Source organism: Streptopelia decaocto, assembly GCF_964273445.1.
Source record: "Streptopelia decaocto genome assembly, chromosome: 13".
NCBI lineage: Eukaryota > Metazoa > Chordata > Aves > Columbiformes > Columbidae > Streptopelia > Streptopelia decaocto.
Window position 1 is genome coordinate 9,093,598 of NC_138668.1, and position 26,911 is coordinate 9,120,508.

At 46.3% G+C, this 26,911-nt stretch overlaps 2 protein-coding genes across 3 annotated transcripts in view; both read right to left on the reverse strand.

Annotated features, from left to right (window-relative positions):
- RAB40C (RAB40C, member RAS oncogene family) overlaps window positions 1-1,509 on the reverse strand; it is a 32,571-nt gene extending 31,062 nt beyond the window's left edge. The window contains exons 1-2 of one of the 2 annotated variants that reach the window (XM_082064859.1): window positions 1,405-1,509; window positions 926-1,235 (exon numbers count right to left, since the gene is read on the reverse strand). In XM_082064859.1, the coding sequence (XP_081920985.1) occupies window positions 926-1,079 (154 nt within the window). In that variant the 5' untranslated portion in view covers window positions 1,080-1,235; window positions 1,405-1,509. The remainder of the gene's footprint in view (window positions 1-925; window positions 1,236-1,404) is intronic. The other variant, XM_082064858.1, reaches the window with a different exon arrangement.
- An 844-nt stretch (window positions 1,510-2,353) lies between these two features.
- PIGQ (phosphatidylinositol glycan anchor biosynthesis class Q) overlaps window positions 2,354-26,911 on the reverse strand; it is a 35,564-nt gene continuing 11,006 nt past the window's right edge. Inside the window, exons 5-11 of the mRNA XM_082064892.1 lie at window positions 21,779-21,905; window positions 20,570-20,723; window positions 18,102-18,213; window positions 15,671-15,751; window positions 14,547-14,661; window positions 11,368-11,429; window positions 2,354-7,526 (exon numbers count right to left, since the gene is read on the reverse strand). Coding sequence (XP_081921018.1) covers window positions 7,374-7,526; window positions 11,368-11,429; window positions 14,547-14,661; window positions 15,671-15,751; window positions 18,102-18,213; window positions 20,570-20,723; window positions 21,779-21,905 — 804 coding nt within the window. The 3' untranslated portion in view covers window positions 2,354-7,373. The remainder of the gene's footprint in view (window positions 7,527-11,367; window positions 11,430-14,546; window positions 14,662-15,670; window positions 15,752-18,101; window positions 18,214-20,569; window positions 20,724-21,778; window positions 21,906-26,911) is intronic.

The following is a 26,911-nucleotide window of genomic DNA, read 5'->3' on the forward strand; positions in this document are numbered from 1 at the left end:
CAGTCAGGAGCCGAGACACGCCGCTCCTTTACGCTCTAAATTCAGCCAGCTTCAATGCAGAGCATGGAGAAGCACCCGATTCCCTCAGAATCCTGCTTACAGGCAGAACTAAGCACCACCTGCCCCAGCCTTGGGGCTGGCTGCGGTGATGACACAGGGTCTGAATGGGATCGCTTCTGTCGAGCCCTTGGGGACGTTATTTTGCACGGAGGCTGCAGGGAAGGATGACAGATTGAAAACCACCCCAGGACCTGCACCCTGCCAGGCTGTGTTACACTTTAACTGCGGCGAGGGGATGCAGGAAATAACACAGCGCCACTCCTTGGCTCTTAATTATGGTCTTGTGACACTGTAGTTAATGGTCTGTCATGGGCTCCATTAGAAACCTCGATGTTTGCGGGAGGCGGACCAACCAAGCTGCGCTCACGGTAGCCAGCTACCAAGAGCAAGCAGATCTGGCCTGGAAATAAGGCTCCTGTTCTTTTGTTACAGACTCTGCTTCCTCTGGGTACAGCCCAGTCCTGGGCATGGGCAATCAGCTGGGTTTTGAGCAGAGTGCCGAGGCAGAGCTCTCTCTGGGAAGGGTCCAGCTGCACTGCGGGACTCGCAGGAATTACATCAGGCACCGACCCCTCCGCTGCCTCTCCAGCCAAATCCTCCTGCAGATCCTTACGATTTTAAGCAACTGTCGTGGCCTTTCTGCTGCCAGCAGCACGACCCCTGATAAACCACACTATGCTTCCAGTTAATAATAATGCTAATTAAAAAAAAAAAAAAAAAAAAGAAGAAAGCAAAACAAGCCGTCCCTCCCCACGGGCAGTGACCCCTCGCACGGTCCCTCTCGCAGAGATGCCGGAGCTGCGGCCCAGCCCGGCCCGGGCTCCCCCCGCGAGGCTGCGGGACGGTCCGGCCCCCGCCCCCTTACCGTTGCTGTAGGCGTAGGGGGACTCCGAGGCCCCGTCCTGCAGGCTCTCCAGGATCTCTCCCTTCCCCACGTCGCTGTCCCCCACCAGCAGGAACTTGAGGAGGTAATCGTAGCTCTTCACCGGGCTGCCCTGGGTTCCCATCCTCCCTCTCATCGGCGAGGAGGCCCGATCCGCATCCTCCGCCGCCCGCCGGCCTGAGGGGGGGCTCCGGCCCCGCTCCGGGGACAGCGCCGGGCCTGTCCCCCCGCCGCTGCTCACAGCCGGCCCTCCGCCTCGCCTCGCATCTTCCGCCGAGGGACGCGTGGGGACCTGCGGCGGGAGGAGGAGGAAGAAAATAGCCCGGCCCCGCCGGCTCCTCAGCGCCCCCCGCCGCTGACAAAGGCCCCGCGCCCGCCCGCACAATGCGCCGCCGCCCCGCCAGGCCCCGTGGTCCAAACCCGCCCCACGGGGCCCCCGCTTCGGGCCGCACCGGACTCACCTACCTCAGGGCCGGGGCACCCGGGGCCGGGCCGCGCAGCCGCCACCACGGGCGCAGCCACCGCCTGGCGCCGCCGCGCAGCGCCCGTCCGGGCCGACGGAGAGGCGGGAGCAGAATCCACCCCGCGCCGGGTAGCGCCGCTCCCATAGGCTCAAAGACACGTCCATCAAAGTCGACCCCGCCCCGACGCGCCCCTCCGGGCTCTCGAGGGGTGGGACTGCGGGGCGGGGCCGGCGGGGGGACGGGCGGGGCAGCTGCAGACTACATGTCCCGGCGTGCCTTGCGGGGGAACGGCCGCGGCCGCGCGGGGATTGCCGGAGCAGAGCATGATGGGATAGCGAGTCGGGGGGGGCCGGCGGGCGTGGGAGCGGCCGGTGTCGGCGTATCCGGGTGGGGAGCACCCAGGTGTGGGGAGCAAACAGGTGCAGATTATAGCGGGGGTGGGATGTGCATGCACCCCAGGGTCTGTGGGGCAGGCCTGGGGAGGGCAGACTGGGCAGCCACCCCGGGTTTTGGTTTAATTAACCAAAAACTCCACACCTGACAGCAGAACAAAGATCTCCATCCCTAAACTCCCAAACACGAGCATCCGCAGCCGGTACACGCAGAGCCCCTGGTCCCAGCTGTGCACGGACCCGCTGACACCGCCCCTGCGAGCGTGGCCGTGGCTCTGCCACGAGTTTCTGACCCCAGCAACGGGGCCGCGATGAGCAGGAAACACGTCTGGTCACTAAGCCAGGGGCTGTTCCTGGCCTGGTGAGCTGGACTGCTGCATTTTGCATCAGGGCTGCAGTGGGAAGGAAGTCACCTTTGAATGGTGTCAGTGGTGACATTTTAAAACAGTGTTGCTACTACATGAGCACTATGCTCCTGCTTAGCACTTCATAGTTTATGTGAACGCATGGAGAAAATGAACTGGTGCTTTTTATTCAGCACATCAAACTTCACATGGAAACATACACACAGAGTTTTAATCAAACTGCAATTGCTTCAGCACTCTTTTTTTAATATGTTATTTAAAAACTGAAAACATTTTAAGTAGGAGGATTGACTACAACAGTTGTACAGTTCTCGTGAATTTCCCCAATGCCAGATGTTTAAATGACACAAGGGGCATAAGCTGTGTGTGCAGCCCCCCCTGCACCCTCAGTGAGGGCCCTGGCTCCGGTGTTTCCCGGACAAGGAGCACACCCACCACTTCCACCTGCTCCTGAGCCTCGTCACCCATTTGGAAATGAAGGGTTTACATTCCGTCACCTGCAGCATTCATAATCACACAGACTCTCCTCATTTTCAGCTTGCTGAGACAATAAATGGGGAGTTTGAGCATCCTTGGTTTGAGGATAAGGACTGGAGGTGAGGCTGACAGCTGGGAGCCAAAGGGGACAGACTCCAGCAAGCAACTGTTCTGCTCCTGGTGTAGAATGCTGGGCCAGATGCAGAGGTTCTCACCCAGGAAGGCAGATCAGCTGCCGACATCAGGTCTGGATTGCTCTGAACATGTTTATCCTGCACCGTGGAATACAACCTGAAAGCTCCTGAACTGGCTGGTAAACCCTCTGGCCTCACATCATGTGGATGGATCAGCTGAGATCCAGGCATGTCCCATGGGTATTCACAGCGGTTTCCCGTGCAGAGCCTCAGAGCACCACACAAAGGCGGTTCCCCCATCCAGGCAGACTTGCAGGCTACCAGCTCAGGGGTTTCTGCTCCACGTTCCGCTCTCTCTGCTACCAGGTCCAGAAAAACTGGCAAAGAGCAGGTCAGGGAACTGACTCAATGTGCAGGCAACCCTCTCTAACCGCAGAGGGCTTAGATACCCTCCCAAAAGGCAAAGGGACTGCTGAATAGTCCCTGAATATGACTGCTCAGGAACAGAGGCAACACAGGACTGTGAATCTTTAAATTACCTGAAGAGATTTGAGTTATGGTGTCTCCTAGCTCAGTGTAACACAACAACAGGTCAAGAGGCAATGCGCATGAACTAAAATACATCAAGTTCTGCCTGAAGATCGGGAAACACTTTTTTACATTGAGGGTGACTAAGCACTGGCATAGGTTGTCAGGGTGAGGTGGTGGAGTCTCCGTCCTTGGAGATATTCAAAAGCCACCTGGACATGGTCCTGGGCAACAGGCTTTTGGTGGCCCTGCTTGAGCAGGGGTGTTGAACCAGGTGATCTTGAGAGGCCTCTTCCAACTTCAACCAGTTTCTGATTCTGTGATGGTGCAGGTCTAAGCACAAAGAGTAAATCAATAAGAGCTTGAGTCAAGCAAGAAGATAGCGTTATGGCAGCAGGATCAAGCAGCACAGGGCAGAAGGAAAGAAACTCACTACCTGTGTGACAACAAAGCAGGAAATTTTCCTGCCTCACACTCCTGAGAGAGTAAGTCAACATATGGATGAGACATACATGCAACACTCTTTCTGTGGGCCTGATGGTATATTCACATGTGTCAGCAGAACAAAGCACAGTCCAGCTGCAGGATGAGGAAAAACTCCCAAAACCATAACCAGAGCCTTCAGCACAGTGTAATTACTGAGATTTCCTTTCAACACTGTCACATGCTATTCTGGTTAGGAAAGGAAAGTACTTCTCAAAGGCAGAACTTCTATCTAGGATGGAGTTTTGCATGCAGTGAATCAAATTTTCCTTCACAAAAAACATGCCTATGTAAAGAGGCATATCGAGTGCTGTGCCAGCACTAGGAAACATAAGGTGGAAGAAATAATAATAGGGAAATGCAGTACTAAAAGAAGTCTGCAAGATTACAGTCTTTGCATGACGGCTGGCAACGACTGCTTGTTGCCTGCTGTAAGGGGTGTGTGGTAGGAATCAGAGAAGATCGGAGATCTTTAACTGCTTCTCATCCAAGGACTGATGTGGATAATACGAACCTGAGGATAAACCTTACCACTTGTCTCTTCCCTGAGGAAATGCCAGTGCTGGGCCAGTCTGAGCTGCTGTGGAAGATGATGCTGACCCCAACTTCTAATTACAGAGATGACATAAGGTCAAATGTTCCTGAGCAGGATGTCTGCTAAGTTGTTGTAATGTCTCTGCGCAGAATCGGAAAAGGGTGGGGGAAGACTATTCCACAGCAGTGGTTGGAAAGGAAAAGGAGAAACATGGCAAGTATCCAGCAGAAGAAACTCATAGGCTCAGATACCATCACGGGCAAGGAGAACACTGATCATGAGAAACACTGAGACAGCTCAGGCACCAGTTGTGCATGACACAGGAGAACTGCACCCACAAGGGGCTGTCAGTTCCCAGCTGGGCTACTCAAGGTCCTCCGTGTCACAGGAGACTCAGGGTTTGAGGAGAAGCTTTTTCTCAGTTTGATATTTCACCATCTCCAGAGTCAGTATCAGCCTCTAATAAACAGACCCAACACTGGAACGTCTAACATTTTTGGCAGGTTCCCAAGAGGAAGGTCACATTTACTGGTTTTCATGGCTCTGTGCTGTCTCTGGGGCTTTCAGGTCACTGTTCCAAAGGACAGCCATGATTAAGGACCATCATGAGCTGTCTGATCTCACAAAAAGACTTTTAAACCCAGGATATTAGAAACATAATTTTCACAAGACCAAAAATAATGAAGTTTCTCACAGCAATCAGTAAACCAAACTAAGCAGGCGTGGGAAGAAGCAGGGGGAATGTCATTTAGTAGCTCTAGTGGAAACATGAGAGGGAAGTAAAGTGTAAATTTGCTCTGCTGAGTGGCAGGTAAGGATGGCTCTCCATGACTGACTTAAGCTGAAGTGAGAAACATTATCCAGACAATTCATCTATTAAATGGATCACAACCTGGTGTTATTCACATCTAGAGGGGAGAGAAATACTTGGGCATTGATATTCCAAGAGAAGACGACACTGTATTTGTACATGAGTTTTAAGCACTGATCATTAAAGAAGAGTGAAGATCTCTCCAGGTTCTGCAGCCAGTGATGTCCCATCCAGGGCCTGCGGTGGCAGAGAGGGCTGAGGGGCTTTTGCCACACTGTCTTTCTTCACCGATGTGTCCTTCTTCCCTGGACAAGGTAGCAGGACATGCTCTCTGGGTAGCAGTGCTCACATGATGCTGCCTCCCTTCACAATGACCTTAAGAAAACTGTAAGACCTTGGTGGCTCCTGTGTTTGCCTGCTAAGGAATGGCTGGACCAAGCACCTGCCTACAGAGCTTCATTTTCTCCTGATCAAGCTATGACTGAAGAGGCAGAGGCTATACCACAAGAGGCTTTTAGCAGCTACAGACAACCCAAATATATCAGGGACATCGTAAAGCAGGGGAGCCATCTCCTCAGACACAGCTCCAAGTACCTGGCTGAGACACAGGGCTGGAATAGGAAACACTTATCCTGCCAGTGGAAGTGCTGAGTGAAGGCTACTGAAGTCCAGGGCACCGTGCCGAGGCTCCTTGCCTTGTCTCCTCCTGCTCCCGCTGGGATGTGCAGGCAGCCCTGCAGAGAAGGGCTGAGCAACACAGCCACAACTTATCCCCCTCTTCCTCCTGTGTTCTTGGTCGTTTGAACAGAGGAAAAGGGAGCAGGATGCAGCACCCCTCTCACCTGCTAGTTAATGCAGTCACTTCGGGCGTGTAAAACAGCAGCAGGGTACAGTGATCCTACATCCCTGTTTCAGCTGGAGCAAGAGGAGCTAGCAGACCTGAAAGCAGCCTACTTCTGGGTAACAATTGCATGTAAGTGTCTACACAACAACAAAGTACCCAGTGGGACATCACACTCTTGTGCACAGAGGCACTTTCACCAAGACACGGAATAGACTCACATCAAAATCACACAATCAGACCAGGCCACCAAAAAGCCGAGCACTGCTGCACTGTGGAGGTAGTATCCAAAGCAGGAGAACTCTCCTAAGAGAAACATGTCTACAGTTTCAGGGAAAGTAGTGGCTTTAAATGCCTCACATCTGAGATAACTTTAAGAGCTTCTTGATTATCAGAAAGTGCAAAAGATGAGGCACCACATGACGAGGCTCTCACCTGGGTCCTGAGAAACGGGGGGGATGTACCGACCCTGGAAGGGAGCGCAGCACACGCTTCCCTGAGCTGGCCAAGCTGGGTAACAAGCCGGGCTGCTGCAGTGCTCTGGCAGACACACCAGACAGAGCTGGAATCAGCAAAGCTGTGTTCGCCTTACACTGCAACTAACCGAAGAAGTCCTGAGCTTTGGCAGAGCCTGGTTTACTGCTCATGTAAACCTGAGCAGTCTGGGGTCTGAGGCTGTGTGCTCTGCACTTCGGTTCTGGTGTCAGCTCAGGGCTCAGCTCTCCCCAAACACTATTGGCATTTAAAAATTGTAGATGAGACCATATAGGCACGAATGTCCAGCGGTCTGTGTTTCTTGGCCTTCAGCCCCGCTGCTTCTACGCTTAACACCTCCTCGGGTGCTGCAGTGGGGGTGAATGCACGCCCACCCACAAAGAAAAGAATAAATATCCTATGAGCCCAGATAATCCTGCTGTACAGTTTTCAGTGTATGACTCTACCAGCTGATCCTTCGTCTTGGTTTTGATCAGCTGGCTTGAAGGCTGAAGCATAAATGGTCCAAAATACCCTTTGGCAGAATGCACCTCAGCATTGTGGCTTTGAAGCACCTGAAAGGCTGTTCTAATACAGCCCTGTGAGCTTGCACGGAAGGATATATACATCATCAAACCACTCGGGAGGTACAGCCTCCATTTGACTAAATGCTGGTTCCATGAGGCACTGATGGGTTTAACCTTTTGCTTCAAAAATAATTATTAGCACATTATGCAAACACAGTGTAGGGGAAGGTCAAAAAAGAATGTTTGAAAATACTTGCCTTTAAAATTTCAGTCCCTTCCATGTTACCAAAATCTAATTCAAGGGGTCCAGCAGCTGCTGGCTCTGAGATTCCTTTGGTCCAAAAGCTTTAAGTTTCAATATGGTTTTCAAACCAAGTCTTTCAAGCTTTTTTGCTGTCTTTAGTCCTGCTTCTCTCCTTTGTGTTTCCAGGGGTAGATTAGCTCTCCAAGGAACAGCTTTTTGCAGAGAGATGTCCAGGAATCCCTAGGGTAACAGCTGTAGGTTGGCAGCCTATATGTCTGTACCACACTGCCGTAGGACAGAGGGTTGATCTATGAAGAGAAGAAAGAGGAACAGCAGCAATGAAAATGTGCTGTAGCAAGAAACACAGGCAGCTGTGGAAGGCAAGTGCAACTTTTGCATAACACCAGCCTTTGTTAAAACATCAATACTGCTACCCACAAAGCATCAGAATCCCCCTCTGGGTGGCTAAAGCTGTTTAGCCTTCTAAAACATCCCAAAACATACACAAATTGAGCTTGGCAAGGAGTATTATTAGAATAATTTTCCATCAGAGAAATCGACGCAAGCACCAGCAGGATTTGAGAGTGATGCTCATTACACAGGGTGTGGAACTGCCGCTTGTTGCATTAGGAGGCTGCAGTGGCTGGAGGGATGTGTGTCTCCCACCGCAGACAGCGATACTCTGTTGGGGCTGCACTGTGACTCTCTAAGCTCCCCTATAATGTGCTTGTTAAGCCAGACTTTTTATGGGCCTACTGCTTTAATGTGCTAAGCCCTCAGCCATGCTTTAAGCTAAACCTGATATCACCTGATATCCACCCAGTGGAATCGAGTCCCAGCACAACAGGACACATACCACACGATGCCACACAGGGCTGCTCATCATTGCTTTAAATTAAGTCTGCTTGGCTGAGTTCATTATTTTAAAATTTGATATCAAACACCACCCCAAGAATGACCATGTCTGGAGTCTCTGCCTACAAAAGTTTGTGGCCTCTGATTATGATGAAAAAGTTGCTGTTTTGGCCTTTTGGAAGACAGGGGAGGCACACGGGCATGTTAGCTGGGTAAGGGGTGACAGAAACAGATTAGACCTTGGAAAATCTCATTCCAGTGAAGCATTTCAGGGTAGAGAGACAGGTGAAGTCCGAAGGATTGATCCACTCTGGCCAAGATCTGATGCATGAAAAAGGGTCCGGCTATGGAAGAGCTCATACCACCTGAGGTATGTCTAACGCAAATTCATGCAGCTCATATTTCAAACACGTTCTACAGCCTAAAGGCCAAGGATTGACCACAGCATTTATGGGACATTCTGCATGACTGTAACCAACCTTATTGCATTGCTGTCATAGATGGTTAGCTAAAAAAAAAAAAACAAAGGGGAAAAAAATCCCAAAGCAACCTGTTCCCAAAACAAACAGTAAAACTTGAGTAACTATTTCTGCCCATTTCCTCAGCTGTAGGCAAACCAGTATGTTTGAAGTGAAAACATGCTGGGGGAGGATAGGCACTGCTGCTACACAAGGCAGATACACAGTGTATGTTCCTTTCACTATTAGTTACGTGGGCTGAAAGGTTTGGACACAACATTTCTGGCTGAAAATCATCCCTAGGCGGAGTGGTGATACGGAGCGGCAACACTTGCCTACTGAGAAATAAGAGATGGTTTTACGCCCAGTGCAATATCTGCATCTGCTTCTCCTATTATAAATGGAAACAAACACGCAAAACAAAAACAACCATTTATTAGGGAAGTGGCAATATGAGTTCCTTTTATGCAATTTCTGTAGTCCAAAGCTATAATATACCCTGATATACATATTTTGTTTCATAATGGAGCTGTTCACTTTTCCCTCTTTTGCTTAACCCTTTTCAAAGCACTTGCTGCAAATGATGACACTTCCAGCAGAAGGTACACAGATGAATCAAACCCACCATGTCTTCTTCTCACCGGGCTATTGGTTCAGCTGAGCCACACTGCCAGAAGTATTTTTCCTTGTATACCAAAATAAAGGATTTTAAACACTAATGAAAATACTGAGCTATGTAAGACTTCCTGGAGAAAATGAAGTAGCATTTGGAATGGAAATATCATCCCCTGCCCTCTGCCTGCCTGTGCCTGGACTTTGCATTCCAGTGACACTATCTCAAAAATAAAACAATAATCACTTGGATGTACCACAAGTCAAATGTGAATGTTCAAAACCAGCATTATTGATATCTAATCCATTACCAGCGCCCCGAAGGACAGCTGTGAATGTATCGGTCACCTACAGCTGAAATTGTTTCAGGCATAGTTATGTGCACACAGCCTTTCTTCCGCCAAGCGTGGCTCCAGAGGGCTGCCATACAGGGACGGGACAAAGCCACTGGGAAGTTTCTAGAAAGGAACATCATCATGTACCATAAATAAGAATCTTAGTATGTCGCTCAAGAATAGGCTTTTTAGATTGTCCTCTCAGAAGACCTATCAGAAAGTGGTATATTCAGCAGGATTTCTGACACAAGCCCATTTTTCATTTCCACCAGCACAAACAGAGCAAAAAAGTGCATTTACTGACTCTCTGCTCATTATTATTTGAACAGAAGACCAAGAGAGACATCCACTAAAGTCCTTCCACCTCTGGATATGATGACATGCTATATTCTAGATAGCAGAAGGACCTTTCTGCAGTGGTCCAAGGAAAATTCATCATATTCATATGACTCACTGCCTCTGCTCTTTAAGTAATGATCTTTTTCCTCTGGAAAAGCTATCTCACAAACACACTGATGCCAAATTCTCTGCCCAGCAGCTCCTGTGCCTCATCTTTGGTGTTCGGTTTCCTTTTAATGGAGTCTTCTGGCCACAGAGAATGACAGATTTTGGTTCTTACACCACTACGCTACTGAAACACAGTAACTGGGAAGGCAGCATGCTCAGGAAATGCTAATTTTGCCCTAGAAGACATCTGTTGAAGGGATTCCCTTTTAAATCGCTGCTAGCTGGTGTGCTGGTTCCTCGCCAATCTGATCTTTGCTGAAAAAGGGCTGGGGATGGACCGGTGATGGAAAAAGCAAAAGAACTGGGAAGCCGCAGTTAATTCCTCCCCATGCACACCCCCAGCGTCCAAAAGTCTTTTATAAATTCTATACACTCCTGTCAGACTCTCCTCCTAGAATGCAAAGAGCAAGAAAAGCACCCGTACGATATGGAGGTTCTCTAGCAAAGCCAGGAAATGGAAATTTCACAATCACTCCTGAAAGAATAGTGAGAACTTTGCAGATACCATCATACTGTATCTTTTCGGGAAAAAAAATTCCTTCTGATGACAGAGCATGGAAGTTGAAAGCTGGAGAGGGGCTTTTTACATGGGCATGTAGTGACAGGACAAGGGGTAATAACTTTAAACTGACAGAGGGTAGATTTAGAATAATAGAAGGAAGAAATTCTTCGCCAAGAGGGTGGTGGGGCACTGGAACCCCCTTGGCAGGGGGTTGGAACGAGATGATCTTTAAGGTCCCTTCCAACCCAAACCATTCTATGATTCCACAATTCTACAATTCTATGATTCTGTGAAATGCAAGATTACAAAAGCCCAGGTAAACTATTTCTATGCACCTTGCAAGAGCAACTCAGGAGAATAACAGAAGGCACTTCTCTCTTTCATCTCACGGACACACTCATCCAGCTGGCACCATGGAGCAGCTCAGGCTTTTCAGCACATCTGGAGGGGAACACCTTTTACAAGCTCTTAACTGTTTTTCATTCTGGACTGTTTACCTGTCTTCTTTTGCTTCTCTCAGTGTTCAGCAATGATTAAGGCAAAGCTGCATGGAGCCAGGAAGCAAGGTGGTAATGACATGAAGTCAGCTCCAGCAGTAACAGAGCTCCTTGTTTCTCTCATCTTTCACATTTCATTCCACACCATACAAGACACTGCATTTTCTTTACACAGAGGACTCAAGCAGGGTATTGAAAATAAAGCAGCAGCCAGTCATTGCAACGCATTTCCCTTGTTTCAGCATTTCACAGCTGAAATTTTTTAAGTGGTGCCTTTCAGTGGGATCAGTCTCAGAACTGCTACAGAAGAGAGAAGGACCTTTGGGGTCAGTCTGAGGCAAAGTCTACAGCAGAAAACATCACAGAGGGCACAAGTGTCTTACCTGCATGAGGAGACGAAGGGGTTTTCCATCCTGCTGCTCAAGGACTCTGAACTTCACACCAGCTGAAAAGAAACAAAAAAAGGAAACCAAATCCATGCTGGAGAAAAGCCCATGCCATTTGCTGTTCAGCTCTGGTGGCTGAGCATCAATTTCCTATAAATGAAGTCTTCAACATTTCTTGATTTGTGAACCCTTACACATTTTCAACAGGAAGCACAGATTCTCTCTATAGTGTTTTAAAAGGTAATTACAAATGATGTATTTCTCTTAGCTCCCTTAAAAGCACCCTTTGACTTCCCGCTTCAAAATGCAGTTCTAAACAAAGTCCAAAATCTAGAAATCAGAGATTTCAGACCTGATGATGATGAAGGGACTGGAAAAATCTCTTTTCCCAAACTTCCATCAGAATGGGAACTCCATGTTAACAGCAGGCAGAGAACTCACCTTTAATTTGTGCTCATGTGGATACAGCACCTGTGCAAATCTTTCCCTGTTACAGACTAAGGGAGGAAAGTGGATGGCCCAGAGGCATTAAAGACATTTCAAAGCAATCGCTGCCTATTAATCCCAGCATTTGTAAGTTTTTAACACACTACTAACCCCATCAAACCTGTCACTTTTATATTTCCTCTTGGTCTTACTACATTCCGAATACTTTACTTGAAAGACGAATAGGAAAGTTTTTGGATTCCAGTGGTGACATACAGCACATGAACATTTAATGCAATGTTTCAAACAAAGGTAACAACTAGGACTAGAGAGACATTTGAAAGATGTCAAATCACTTCACAAAAATAAAACCAATCCATCTTCTGCAAACCTGTACTAGCCAAGTGTGCCCCTATTATTCCTTTCTAGAGGTAAGAAGATGAGGCAGGAGTAATGAAGTGATCTGCTACAAATTTATTTTCGAATGGCCTATAGATTACTACAATGCTCAGGAGTCTGAGCAATTCACTTCACAGAAAAAGCAGGAAGGCCTAGTTTATTCTCTCTGGCAGAGAATCCTAAACTAATCCATGATTGCCAGCCAACTCCAGAGCTCAGGGTTCTGCTTTTTCTGTACACCAGCATCACTGACAGCACGAGAGAGCTTGGAACATGAACCCATTTGCCTTCTTTCACATGACAGTGCACTAAAGCAAGCTCACTGCTTGTTTGTATTCCAGTAATCGAGACACCACCATGACAGATTCTACAGAACTGTGACAAAACTTGCCCCCAAGTTTGTGATGTGAATATCTACGTATTGGCCAAGAGGATAAGAGAAGTAGGGAAATGAACTGATCTGTGCACGATCAAACAGTACATTGGTGACTTGGGTGTGGACACAGTCTGAGACCCCTGAACCCCACTGCCCTGCTTTACTTCACACTCTAAATCAACATCACAGCGTACCCATCCCAAACAAGGTGACATCCCTTGAGCTCACGCTGGGCAGACAGAGCTCTCGTGGAGGGGACTCAGCTTCGATGTATTTACAAAAGGCTTTTTAAAGTCCAAAGCATTTCACTTCTGATGTGTGGAAAGAAAATATGGATTTAGTTTCTGGTGTGCGGATGGGTTTTTCCTATACTCTGACCTCGGCTTCACTGATATAATACTTTGTCAATTCAAAAACTGAGTCAAAGAACTTGGAGGCCAGATGCCACAACTGAACTGAACTGAACTTAACCACTGCTGATAGCAAACGCTATCCATTCATGTTGGCAGAGCCGTCTTCATGGTGCCTGTAAAATCACCTGCCATAACATATGCCAGAGGATGTCTTATCCAAATTTTGAGTCTGAAAAGGGAGGCAAAACCTAAGCAGTGAGGACACCAAGTGATGCGTACTCTCTACAGTCCTTTGAATTTGATTCAACTACTCCATCTGTTACCACTCCAATGACATGTCTTTCTGCTGGGGCAGGAACACAGGCTGCAGAAATTCTCAGAGATGCCTCTTCATCTTGCAGGCAGCACGGCATTGCAGTGTTCTCTTTATTAAAATGTTTAAGAGAAGCAAGCAAATATCCAACAAAGAAAGTAAGTCAGGTAACAAACTCAACTGAGAAGACAATCCTCTGCCTGCAGAAGGAGCTGGCTGGACAAATCTGAGGAGAAGTAACCTAAGACTGATGGGAATATATGGCCTCATGTCTCAGTGGCAACAAGATTTCCTTTTACACTATGACCTGCTGTTTGCTGGGTCAATTTTCTTCAGCAGCATCTCCCATTCTCCAAAGACAGCCCTGAAGGGTTAAGAAGTTTCTGCCAGGAAATTCATGAAAATGAATACTGAAAGCACACATAGAAAATGAGCAGAGTTCATAACATGGCTCTACCTTCCCAAAATTGTACCTGGCATAGGTCCAACAGTCAAAGTTGTTATCGGTTGCCTCAAGCTTCCTCTACGTTTGATGACTAGGCTTGGTTTAGTGATGATCAAGCTCCTTCTTATATTTAAAATTCTTGCTGCATGCTCTTTAAATGGATGTGAGATGATAATTTAGATCTGCTTGATTTTAACCAGATTAACCATAGCTGCTGACCGTTAAACCCATTTCAGAATGACCCTTTACTCTAATGCCAGACATAGCTGATGATTAGCAAAAGTGGAAAAACTGTGATTAGTTTCAAAATGGTGTCAGATCAATCTCAAAACCAGAGAGATTATCTGAAACCTGCCCAGAACTCTGAAATTAATCCAAACACCTCAGCTCAGGACTTCAGTTACGTCAGCACAGAACTGAAGCGGCTTCATTGATTCACAGCCACTGTATATCCAGCCCTTTGAAACAGCAGATGTTCTAAGTATTTTTGTAATTTGGCTTGTTTCAGAGCCCAGACCCCCAAAGCTGACAGCTTGTTTAACTCTCAGAACCTTTACCTGACCTGGTACACAATAACTGGACCAAAAAGTGAACTCATTTGTACGGTGCTTGTTTGGATATCACTTTTAGTTGCCACAGGCTTTGTAATGATGCTCCTGATCCTGCTTCAGCATCAAAATACTTTTGACTGACATCCTCATCCTGCAGCAATTGGTTAACAATATGGACAACCGCCCAACTTGAGCCCTAGGTTCTTTCCTGCCCCGTCCTTATCTTTCTATTCAGAAGCTACCCATCACATCAAAATTAAATGCATAATGCAAAATTCTTGACCTTCCGCAGGTGTGGTGCTGAAGGACTTACCTGCGAGTCTGTAGGATCTGCAGAGCCGAAGGATGATTGAATAAAGGGGCAGCGAGTCAATCAGGTCAACCAGCAAATGTATCAGGCCTTGCACAATCACCACCAGCAAACGGAGCTACAAAGAAACAGTTTAATAAGATGATCTTGGAGAAACAGAAAAGGCAACACTTGCAAATTCATGAGCTGATGTGCAATCTGACATTGTTTTGTGCTAAGCCAAAGCCTCTCAAAGTGAGCCCTGATGTCTACAAGTGCTGGGGATCCAGACCCTGTGTGAGGTTCCTTGACAATCTTAGCTCAAGGGTGTAACTGAAATGAAGCCCCTAGAGCTGCAGAGGCCGTGACCTGCAAGGACACGAGAGCTGTTCCACTTTCAACAGCACGGCCTGGAAGGGAGAACTCAAGCTTCCATTTCTCGTGAACTCCATCACTGTGCATCAGTGACTGTAAATTTTTCTCCCTCCAACAGTGAACTGAAGTAGCTTATTTCTGCCTGAAGAAACCACGTGTAGAACATCTAAGCAAGAGCAAAGCAGGCAGAAATGAGCTTCCTGCTCTGTGTTTTCTGTCCCCTGATTAAAGCACCTCCTTTTGTCACACCGCATTTATTTTCGTTGCCAAGCTCATCTGAAAAGAGAGGCTCAAAAAAGATGTTGAAACCATGTGATGGCCACCGTCTGTGGAAAATTTTGCTCCAGACCGGCCTCAGAGAAGACTGGTCAGACTGGGGGCAGAAAAGAAAAATAAAGAAGTCCAACCCTCAGAGCAAAGCCTGGCTGAAAGCACTTAACACAGCAAGTTAATTTCCTGAAAAAAAGTTCTGGATCAAACTAGAGGGGCCATCAACCCAGATGTGGGATGGAAAGATTAGAAATTATTTCTGAGTGAAGGAGAGGGGAACAGTGTGTCCTGCTGACTGGGATTTGCTGGGAATTCCCTTTGGAGAAGCACAAACACATAACCTGAATTCTACTTGCTTGGCCTATATGGGCTGTGTGAGAACCCTTCCTGGGACACTCAGATAAGTATTATATTTTCTTCGTGGATGACAGCAAATGATTAGGAAACTTTCTTTGAACATCTCTGAGGACAGTATATGACTAGCTGCAAGGGTTACATCTTACCAGGGTGAACACCAAATAATACAGTGCAGTCGTAGGCAGGAGGAACAGCAGGATTGTAAATAGCAAAGTGCCAATAAATAACTAGGGGAAAAAAGAAACATAATCAATCATTAGCAGTGCAATAGCAAAAAAAAAAAAAAGAAAAGGAATCTGTAAGACAGGAAAATTTGCAAGACTCCTTAATGTGTTTTTTTTACTGCCCATGTGAAGAATGCTGTTACTTTGAACACTTTCAGTACTACTTCTCTCACTGGGCCTTTTTAGAAGGCTCCTTATTATAGGAGTACGTTTGGAAAGATAAATGAGCTGGATCCTGATAGCATTTTTTTTTTCCTTTATAGACAATATTCACGATTTCCTATTTCAGACCAGCTTCTTTAGGAAACAAGACTCACATGATCATGCTGTTTGTCCACTCCCAGTCCCCACAGGTTTTAAAGACATCGGTCAGATTTTACCAGAAAAATGTGGAAGGGTACAAAGAAGCAGAAATTTGGTAGTGTCCTGGTTTCAGCTGTGGTAGAGTTAATTTTCTTCCTAGTAGCTGGTACAGTGCTGTGTGTTGGAGTTAAAATGAGAATAATATTGATAATGCACCGATGTTTTAGTTGTTGCTAAGTAATCAAGGACTTTTCAGCTTCTCAGGCCCTGCCAGGTGCACAAGGAGCTGGGAGGAGGCACAGCCGGGTCGGCTGACGCCAGCTGGCCAAAGGGATATTCCATACCATTTGACATCATATGTTGGGGAAAGATGGCCAGGGGCACCGACGCTTGGGAATGGGCTGAGTGGTTGCATTGTGCATCACTTGTTTTATATATTCTTTTATTGCTATTATTGTTTCCTTCTGTCCTATTAAACTGTCTTTACCTTAACCCATGAGGTTTATTTATTTTTCTCTCCCCCATCCCACTGAAGTGGGGGAGTGAGCAAACAGCTGTGTGTTGTGTTCAGCTGCCTGCCAGGTTAAACCACAACAGGTAGGGACTTTTGAAGAGAACTGAGAAGTATTTTTGTTCTTCCTTGTTTTAGAAGAATAAGCAGCTGGGTAAGAGCTGACAAAATCTGGTTGATAAACATTCCCAGCATCAGCGGCCGGATGGTCAGTCCAGCCACAGAACTTCTGCCTCTTGCTCAGTGGGAAACTGGGAGAAAGAAAGAAGCTGGAGGCACTGGGGTAGGGGGAGTGATATTCAGAGGGTGAAGGAGAAAAATCCATAGGAAAGCAGGTGTCATTAGCTCCACTGCCCACAGAAATAGTTATTTTTATTCTGGTTCAGCCCAGCTGGTGTAAGTCTAATCAATTCCAGCTGGGAGAAATGCAGATTTCTGACAAATAGGGATCTGACTCTTCAATTTTCAGTCACCACTTCCAGAGCAGAGGTGACAGGAACACAGGGCACTGGCATTTCTGCAAAAAGAGATCGTGGCTGCAGTACATTATGAAAGAAAACGACCCAGACAGTCCTGTCACAGAGGTGGACCAACATCCCAGATTTATGTACATCACCAGAAATAGATCATAACCCACCCATCCTCCTCACAGCAGTTGTTTCCTCCCTCTTCTGTCACTCCACTGCCATTGCTTAATGTCTCCAAAAGTCTTTTAAGGTCTGCTTTGAACATCTCTTCCCACCCAGGCCAACAACATAATACCCAATGGCCCCCGGAGCAGCAGGATGAAGCCTGAAGTGCCAAACCAATTCTCCTCAAAGTGCACAGGGACCAAGCCCTGACACAAATCGCCTTCCTGCACGGAGGCTCTTACTTTTCCATCACCAAAGAAACAGAAAAATGGCTCCTCTTCTGTGGTGTAAGAAGCTCAAGGTTATTTGCTGCATTGGAGAGAGACTGGCCCTGGAGATTACCATATATTATTGTATTATTTTAGTGATGTTTGCAACTGCCAGCATGACTCTGCTGAACTTTTGCGTGGCATTTCAGAAAATAAAAAGAGGATACAGCGTTTGACAAAAAAACAGCCTCTGCTGCTTGAGTGAGAATGTGTGGGCCAGGCTCCAGCACAACGTGAATGAAACAGGGCCTTTTAATAGAAACGCTGGCATGTCTGTTACTGTGGCAACACTGCTGGGCACCACTTTTTAAATTGCCTCCCTCCCCCATACCCACTCCCATGCTCCAGGAGCTGCGAGCATCTGCAGCACCCACTGAAGTTCAGCAGGATGCCTTGCAGGTGCTCAGCACTTGCCAGAATTAGCCCCTCTGAACACACACAGTATTTAGGGGTGCTGCAGAGCAGCAGAGTCCAAGCATTTGGATGAAAAGCCATGGATACAGAGTGCCATGGCACACACTTCTTCCGGGCACCACAAAGCCTTCTGTGGCTTCTGTCTCAATATTAGCTGAAGCAGGATAGGGTCGTATTGCCCACAGGCAGCATCCTGCAGCAAGCCCTGGGCACTGCAACACTACCTGGTCCAAGTCGTAGGAGCAGGAATCCACCCGCTGACGGAGGACATTCCACTTCTTCCCGCGGAACAAGCGCCAGAGAGATGACAGGCCATAGATCTTCAGGCAGTAGAGCCTGAGCAAAGAGAAGATGCTGTGCATCAGAGCTGTGAGTTTCTGAGCTTCAACACAAAACAGCCATCATCATTACACCCCCGTGCCCACTCGCTTACCAACGCTGCAGAACTCACGGTGGCAAAAGAAATCAGCCCAAGAATGATGCAGATAAAATACTAATTGCTCAGTCAATCATATTCAGGCTGGCCCTTGGCATGGGCCAAGCAGGCTACTGCAGACAGCTCTGGACCAGGGGAGGACAATGGCCACAGCATGGCCCGGAGCTGCAGCAAGGCTCTTGATTTCTGCTCCTGCTGATGAGGAGGCTACCATATGGGAAGTGGCAAGTGCTGCTGGAGGGTGGCCCCTATGAGCAGCAGCAGTCACCAGCACCATGACGCCACCTTCACTGCAGCAAAATAAGCTTATTCCCCTTAGCTCACCTTTGTCTCTCCAGTTTAGATCTGCTCTGTTCCCCTTGCTCCACACCTCTCCCACAGCAGGGGAGCTATGGCCTTACCCCTCACACTTGAGTCAGTACAATTCAGTTTTGCCTCCGCAGCACAAAGAGGCAAGGGACAGCCCTAGAGCCCCTGCACCTTTAGTAAACCGCAGCTTCAAATGTCCATAAAAGTGGGAAAAGATCAACTAAACGGCTGGCAGCACCCTTTCTGCATCCTTTCCTTAGGCTTTTGTAACTTGGTGCTACAACACTCAGAGCTACTTCCCTCCCAGAAAAATGGCAATGGTGAGACAAGCTTGGGGTGATAAGGGGTGGGAAATGGACACCTCTATGGAATAACAGAGAGGAAGAATGAGCGCCTGGGATGCACAAGAAGCACAGAGAGCCATGGGCAGCAGTGTCAAACCTAAAGAGATATAGGGAAGGGGAACAAAGCCAATCTGTAGGGCAGAACAGAGCCTAAGAAAGCCTGAGCTACAAAAGCCAGACTGGTCAATCAGCCTAGTTAAGGTGCGGAGACTGCTCACATTTCAAGGCAGGGTTGTGAAAGCAGAGGCAAGGAGTCTTATCCAGGAGAAGAATCTGCTTTGAAGAACATCAGCTGCTTCAAGGAATTGGCAGGGTGCCCCCAGACTGGCAGGCACAGCTCACTGCACTAATCCCTAGGCAGGTGGGTGCCCAGGACAACTCCAGGTTGCTGGTACACACCTACCCCATTGGTCTAAGGCCACACACTCCCACGCGCACCCTGATGTGGCACCAAGCAGGTGTTCCTGCTGTAGTACCTGCCACACCTTCCCTGGCTGCCTGTACACACTTGCCTGCTCTTGTTTCACCATGTAGTTTGTTTTAGAAGGGGATTTCAGGCTTCAGCAGAACCTGAACCAACAAATTCTTGTGCCAGCTGCAGGAACGCAAGGTGTTGTGGTGGCTGTGTTGCTGTGGGTGACTGCTGTCCCTTCCTGACTCTCCACGGGGGGCACCTGACACAGCAGGGGCAGTTCGGTGCCAGTGGCAAGATAACATATAGCTGCTCTATACTGCTAACAAACAGCTGAGGAGGGGAGAATGGCTGAGAAAATGCTTTTCCTATTTCCACTCTCTGCACAATTAGAAGGAACAAGGCCACGCCCCACAGCCCAAAACCGAAATTCCAGTAATTAGAGGTGTTGGGAAGGGACTCTCCATTACTGACATTACTGATTTCAGGTGTAAACCCTGTGCTCACAACAGATCCGATTCACAGATCGTATCTCAATATTTCTAACCATTCCCTAAACTACCCATAACTAAAATTCTACTATATTTCTTCTGTTGTTTGCAATGTAAAGCTCTGTGCTCACAGTCTGGGGACGAATGATGAGCATTCTGTACTTAATAAGCCAAAATTTCCTGTATTTATTACCTTGTCTCTCATCTCCTTGGCAAGAGCATCTATTCCCCAGTGGTCTGTGTGGTATCTTGCTGCAGCACGTGTTAATGGAGGGCAGGAACAGAGCATATTGGTGGGCACCGTTTGCATGGTAACCCTGACGTACCCTGGATGTGTGTCAAAGCCCCCTGCACTCCCACACACTCTCTCAGAATCTCTGCCTCTCAGGTCATGGGCCCTCCAGCAGGGCCACTGCTTTTGTGTCCTCTGCTTGTCACACAGTTTTATTTTTCCAGGTTGTTATCAAAATAAATAAATATTTAAATGCAGGAAAACTGAAAGATAGGTTGCTTGTATTGCTCTGTAGCCATCACTTCTACACGCAAAAAAAGAACACAATACATTATCTGCTGGCTAAACTGTGAATTCAAGAGAACTACACCAGGATTGAATCCTCCACAAATTAAAGGCATGCCCTGCCTGTTCAGTGGCCCTTCTCTCCAAATGTAGCCAAGACACAACCAATACAGACCAACTCACCTGGCTCCATAGACATAGAAGCAGTAGATGTGGAAGGTCAGAAGTGCAATGATGTCGGAGAGGATGCAGAGAGCCACGGTCAGACCCAGACAAGCCGACAGACCAACATACCAGAGGATCATCTCGATGAATGGGGACATCAGGTGAATGTAGCCTAGTGGACATTGCAGAGTGTCAGTATTTGACTGAGACATCCTCCTATTGACATTTTTCAAAGACTGATTCTCCTCACCCTAGAACATTGCTCCAGAAATCACAGCCATGAAAACATGGAAATGAATCTGAAAACTTCTTTAGATGCCACCTTGTGTTCAGGAGGGCCAACAGAAACTCTCTTTCCCCCCATGTTTCTGTTCTGGTGTGGCAGCTCTGTGAGGAGGCAGAGGACATGCTTAGCTTGAACAGAGCAGTCACCTTGCTCCACATGTGATTTGTTTTTCTAGATTTTTGTCTAGGTTCCTAATTACACTTTTAACTGCACACATCAACCTTTACTGCAGCCATTCCCCTTTTTTTGCTGTTCCCACAAATGCCACCATATGGCTTTTGTAAAATCAAATGGTGTGGAGGCACACAGTCTCTTTCATCAGTAAAGTGGAGCAAAGTCATAGAAACAAGACCATACTTGATTGAGGAGTCAAGTAAATCAGTATAATAACTAAGGAGTTAATGTCCATCATGACTGTACTCCTTCATCAAGACACTTATCAAGGTAGCAGGGGTGTGTTATTTCAAGAAGAGACTTGAAATAATAAAATTGCACTAAGCTGAAGTCAGTGATAGGGTTGGTATTTGCATCCTGAGAGCACATTCCTCATCCATATCCTATCCTATCCTATCCTATCCTATCCTATCCTATCCTATCCTATCCTATCCTATCCATCTGCTGCCTCTTATGTGGCAAAGACTGCAAAAGCCTACATAAGAGCTCAAGCCTTCCCTTGGACACTCACCACTAATGGCACCAAGTAAGCTCCATCATAATTGCACTTCTTGCAAAGCATCAATACAAGTACTTTATTTAATATGCATGACTTCCTTGTGTGGGAATCCAACTTTGGCTTGAGTTCCCACAGCAGGAAGACTCACAGACAAGTTTGTACTTGCAGTAGTGCATTTTGATTCATTATTCACCTCTAGGCAAACATTAAACACTCAGGAGGGAAGAGATGAAAAGAGAGGCTGAAAAGTTAAAACAACTGCACTTACTAATCCAAAGATGGATGTGGTAAAGGAAGAAGCGGCCCAAAACCTGATCCAAAGCTCTGTTCATTTTCAGTCCAGCTGGCGCTCCCATTAGCCACTGCAGCAGGTCCTGGAGCTCTTCAGCCACATGCTACACATGGAAACAAGGCATCTGAGACAAAAAACTGCTACCACATTGAACGGGTCCGGTGCACTATACGTGCTGCACCCCCCAAAGTATTCTTAGCACACCCTTCAAAACAATGAAAAAAAAATATCCAAGCAACTACTTTACAGAGAACTAGTTAAATCAGAAATGCACCTTTATTGACTCTTTACTGAATCCAAACATAACAGCAGAACTGCTTGAATAGTCTCAGTGCTGGGAACATGAACCTAGTGATTGCCACCTCTGGTAGACTTGCACAGTGTGATCTCTCAGTGTAAGGATTGTTCTTGAAATAGACGGCAAACGCTGGTGCACAAATTGACTTCTGTGGACAGTCAACTGAAAAGTTAGAACTGAACAAGTCATGTAACTATGGGGAAGACTGTCAGGATTTTAAAAGGGGAAGATGGCAGTGCACTCATGAGCAAAAAAAAAAAAAAGGGGAAATTTTTACAAATAACCTGCATGTGTTTTCAGCAGGGGAGAAAACACAATTATATAAATGTATTTCATACATAAACAAACTTTCTTGATACTCTGTGGTGTACTAGGCAAGATTAACCATGCCGTACAGCACTGATCTTGCCTACCGCTATCATGTCTCTCTCCAGGCTTCATGGGGAGATACCCATCTATCAACCCAATAAAAATAGAAGCCCTCTGAATCAGTGAGAAAAATGCCTAATGGAGCTCATCCCCATATCACTGAGGGCTTTGACTCACAATTTCCAGTGCTTTAATCCCAGGCTGATGTTATTTAGTGATTTTCTCTCTCCACCTCACTACTGTGCTGGAGGTGCCCCTTGCAGTCACAGCACAGATGGGGTGGCTCTGCTCCCCAGCCGTTTGCACCTGACCTGCAAACCTGAGCTGAAATCAGCAGCAAAGTGCGTTTACCGGGCTGTGAACTGGGGTGGCTGAGAGCAGTAACCTCCAGCAAACGGGCAGGGAACACACCTGGAAGCAGCGACCTCTCATGCTGTCCCACACGAACAGAGATTGTGAGCAAAAGTTTTCTACCTCTGAAAAACCCACTTATAGTCAAGACCAAGCAAGTGAATTGCCCTGCAAATCGTGCACATGTAGAAGAATCAAGACATGCTACCTACAGCTGATGCACTGTAGCCTACTTTCCCCATCATTCGTATGGATAATTTCCCTCAGAGGAAATTATTTCCAAGGAATGATTCCATTTTTTTAATTAATCAACAGGATCCTGTAAAACGAGTTTGCAAACATTTACTTTTAGTGTAGTGGCAAAATTAATGGTTCCATCTTCAGTTTATCCAAAAGGATTGTCTTTCTATTTCGTTTATTTTCCCTGTCTCACTGCAAGGCAGAACTGATTTGAACCCACAGATCTTACCTCTGTGGCTGAGCAGTGTTAGCTACTTTATAAATAGACCGTTTTTAATATTTAAACTGTCGGATTGGTAACTTAGAAAAAACATTTGGGGATTTTAATGAAATATTTAAAGCTTGAAAGCAGTCCTTCAGCAAGGCTTTTCTTCAGCACTGAATACTTCTGGAGGCTGACAGTCCCAGAGGTGCTACGAAATTCTGACAGGGACACACAGCTCTGGGAAGGTGCCCTCACTTGCTGTGATTTAGCTGGGCAAAGCATTTCAAAACACAGTCCTAACCTTGCAGGTTGTTTTCCAGCCAGATATTTTAGGACTGATCAATAGCAAGCAGAATCAGAAAAGGTGACTGAGAGTCCAATTCTCTTGTTGCAGTCATGAATACGGAATGTGGCCAGTATTAATAAGATACAGTGAATTGGAGCTGTTTCATAAAGGGCTGCAGGGATATTACCAAAGCTAACATGGCTTAGGTGAGATCACTGTAGAAATATTTTCTTTACTGCCATGCACTTCTTTCCAGCGATGGGGAAGGACACAAAGCGCACGGCGGGTGGGCTCAAGGAAGCGCAGTGCAAAGTTCCTGCAGGTCTGAGCAAGCAGAGCCAAGCACTCCCTACCAAACACATTTGCCCCCTGTCTGTTGCAGGTGTTTGGGGCTCTAAATTATACTATTTTACAAATTATCACCTAATAATATTTTCCAAGAAGTGTCCTCTCTGCTTGCTTTGTTTCTGGATTAGCAGAACACGACTGAATAGGAACTTAAATCCAATTATCTCTAAGCTGCAGGAACATGTTTGGAGGCATGATATATGATGAATTCTTAACTGTTTCAAAGAGATTACAGTTTAAGAAAAAGGGACATCAGCAAGGATGAAAGAGATGAAGAAATTAAAAAAAGGATGATGATTTACAAGCAGGTCTTCTTTGTAAAACAGACAAATGTAGCACTTTGAATCGGGTATTTTTGAAAGAAGGCTGTCTTGTGGAAGGCAAAAACAAGGACAACCATTGGGAAGCCTGGTGGGATGGAGAGGAAGCAGGAAGGTAGGAGTTGTGAGGGCACCTACGGAGAGAAGATTATTCACATTTTCTATTCTTGGATTTGAAAGCCTGCTTGAAAAATTAGTCCTTCATACTGCATACAGCTACTTGCCAGTTACTCCCTAGGTGTCTCTGAATCACATCTGCCTCATTTACTTACAAAAGCAACTTGTTATTACAGTCAGCACAGCGCAGCTCATCAAGCTGTGAAAGTGGGAGCTGCAGTCAATGATGTCTGTGCATCACCAACAATTGCTGGCTAAGTGCTGATTTGAGAACCATTATACCAGTGGATGACGAACGATGGCTCGGGAACATGGCTTGATCCTCACGTCAGCAGGCTGAGCTTGTGACCATGGCAGTTGTTGAGAGGCAAAATAACCCACCTGCATCTGCTTCCTTCCAGAGAGATGTTTGCTAGGAAATAAAATGAGCACTGTATCCAGCCCCCACACAGCTATGATTTTGTCAATATTAAAAATCAATCAAACCAATAAGGTTAAACATTATATAAGGTTAGCTTGTCAATATTAAAATCAACTAAATCAATAAGGTTAAAATAAGGTTATGCATGTACCCTTACAATGTATCATAATCTTATTATAATATATATACTGTTCTGTTTACTAACACAGAAACGTAAGGTCAATGTCACCATCAGATCTGGGGGACATATCAAAAGCAGAATAGCAAGGAGCATTAGGGAAGGAAAAGTAACTCATTTTGCACATGGGAAAGTTTGCGTTACTGAACTTGGCAAAGCCCAAGTGATGGGAATAATGCATACCAGATGGACACCCAGCAGCGAAGAGGAAACCTACTGCTGAATGGCTAAGGGGAGATTTTGCTGTCATACTGGAAAAGAAGTGGTGCTGGCTTGCACACCAAATGCTGAAGTCATTGGTATATTTTGGGATCACTCAGATCTGCATTTTTTAAGGCCTGCACATAATGCATATAAATCAATGCCCACTGAAGGAAGTAAAAGGACTCCAAATTATTTTATGTACACAATCCAATATGCTTGAAAGAAGAAAGTAAGGCTGGAAAGTAAAAAAAGTTGTAAGTGACCTGAACTGATAAGCTTGGAGATCACGCAGAGAAGAAAGGCACTGACTGACTACGAGGCCACCCACACAAGGAGGAGTTAACGCTTCCAGGAAAGTAAGTAAACAGCTCTTCATGATACCAAAATAATGAAGTCTGCACATGTAGGAGACATGGTGAAAATAACTGACATTATGGTGCATAAGTTGAGTGACAGATGAGCTATGCCACTGAAAGAGGAATGAACGAGCAACTCTCACAAGCAAGTCTATCCAGGACAGGTGCTGGGATCAGATACACCTTGAGCACGGAGAGTATCCATCTGCCAAAGACACTGGGCAGATGGAACCCCTTCTGGAGCCACCTGTGCAAACAGGAACCCAGCCAAAAGCCACTTCCTTGCAGACTTGTTAAGAAATCAGTTTTCTGAGAGCTGGACACTTACAGTGATCCCATAGTGAGAGCTCTAGAGAACGTAAACGTACCCAGCTGAAACATCTGTAAGGGAAAAGACTTAAGACTTAGATATTTTTAGAGTATAGCTCAAATACAAGAGCAAGTGTATTGCAAGAATTGTGGTCCTTTCTATCCCACCACTGCTGCTGAATAGTGTCTGCAGCAATCCTTAAAACACACAATCCTTAACAGTTTGACTATGAAAAATAACAAACCAGCAATAATCATGATCCACATCTAGTCTGGACACTCCATACACACTTTCTGAAAGCACAGCACGTCCAAGAATGATCAGAGACCTATGACTTGTAACAATTAATAGGTTAGACATGGACCAAGCAGATCGTCAAAGGAAATGTGAGCTCTTCCCAAGAGAGACAGCATAAGTAGGAAAAATAAATTACTGCTGGAATTCTCAAATCAGAATAAAATTCCTCTCAACCAAGAAATTGGAGAAACAGCGAAGAGTGGATATTTTCCTGCTGCTAGAAAGAAACCAATGAAAAGACACACCTTCTCTCCCAGAAACGAAAGTGGGCAGAGACAGGATTACGCTGTGCAGCTGCAGGACAGTGCTCAACATCGGCTGCATATGTATTCCCGAGACACAGAAGCTCTTAAAATGGAGCTAACTTCAGATTAGTGGTCTGGTCTCCAGCCTCTGAAGTACATTATATTAATATATGTTCCTTACTGCCACTAAAGAGAGATATTGGAGCACTGCACCTAAGATGAACCAGCAGAAAAGCAGGATAGTATGAGTCATACTTGTTCTTCATGAATTTATGCTGATGTCCAGGGATCTTACTGGGAAAGAGGAGTTACATCTGAGAAAAATCACAGGACACAGCAAGTTGTCCTGGTTTACCATCTGTACACCAGAGCTCTTAGACAGTATTTCAGGTGTTTGTATCCTGACTGGCTAATGCCTTTCGATTTCCCCACAAAATTCCTTTTCACAAGCACAGCTACACTGCTTATCAATTCTGACTTTTCAGCAGTTTATCAGATTCAACCCAGGTTACAGCTTTTTTTTTTTTTTCCCCTGAACACCCCACATAGCAACAACTTGAGGAC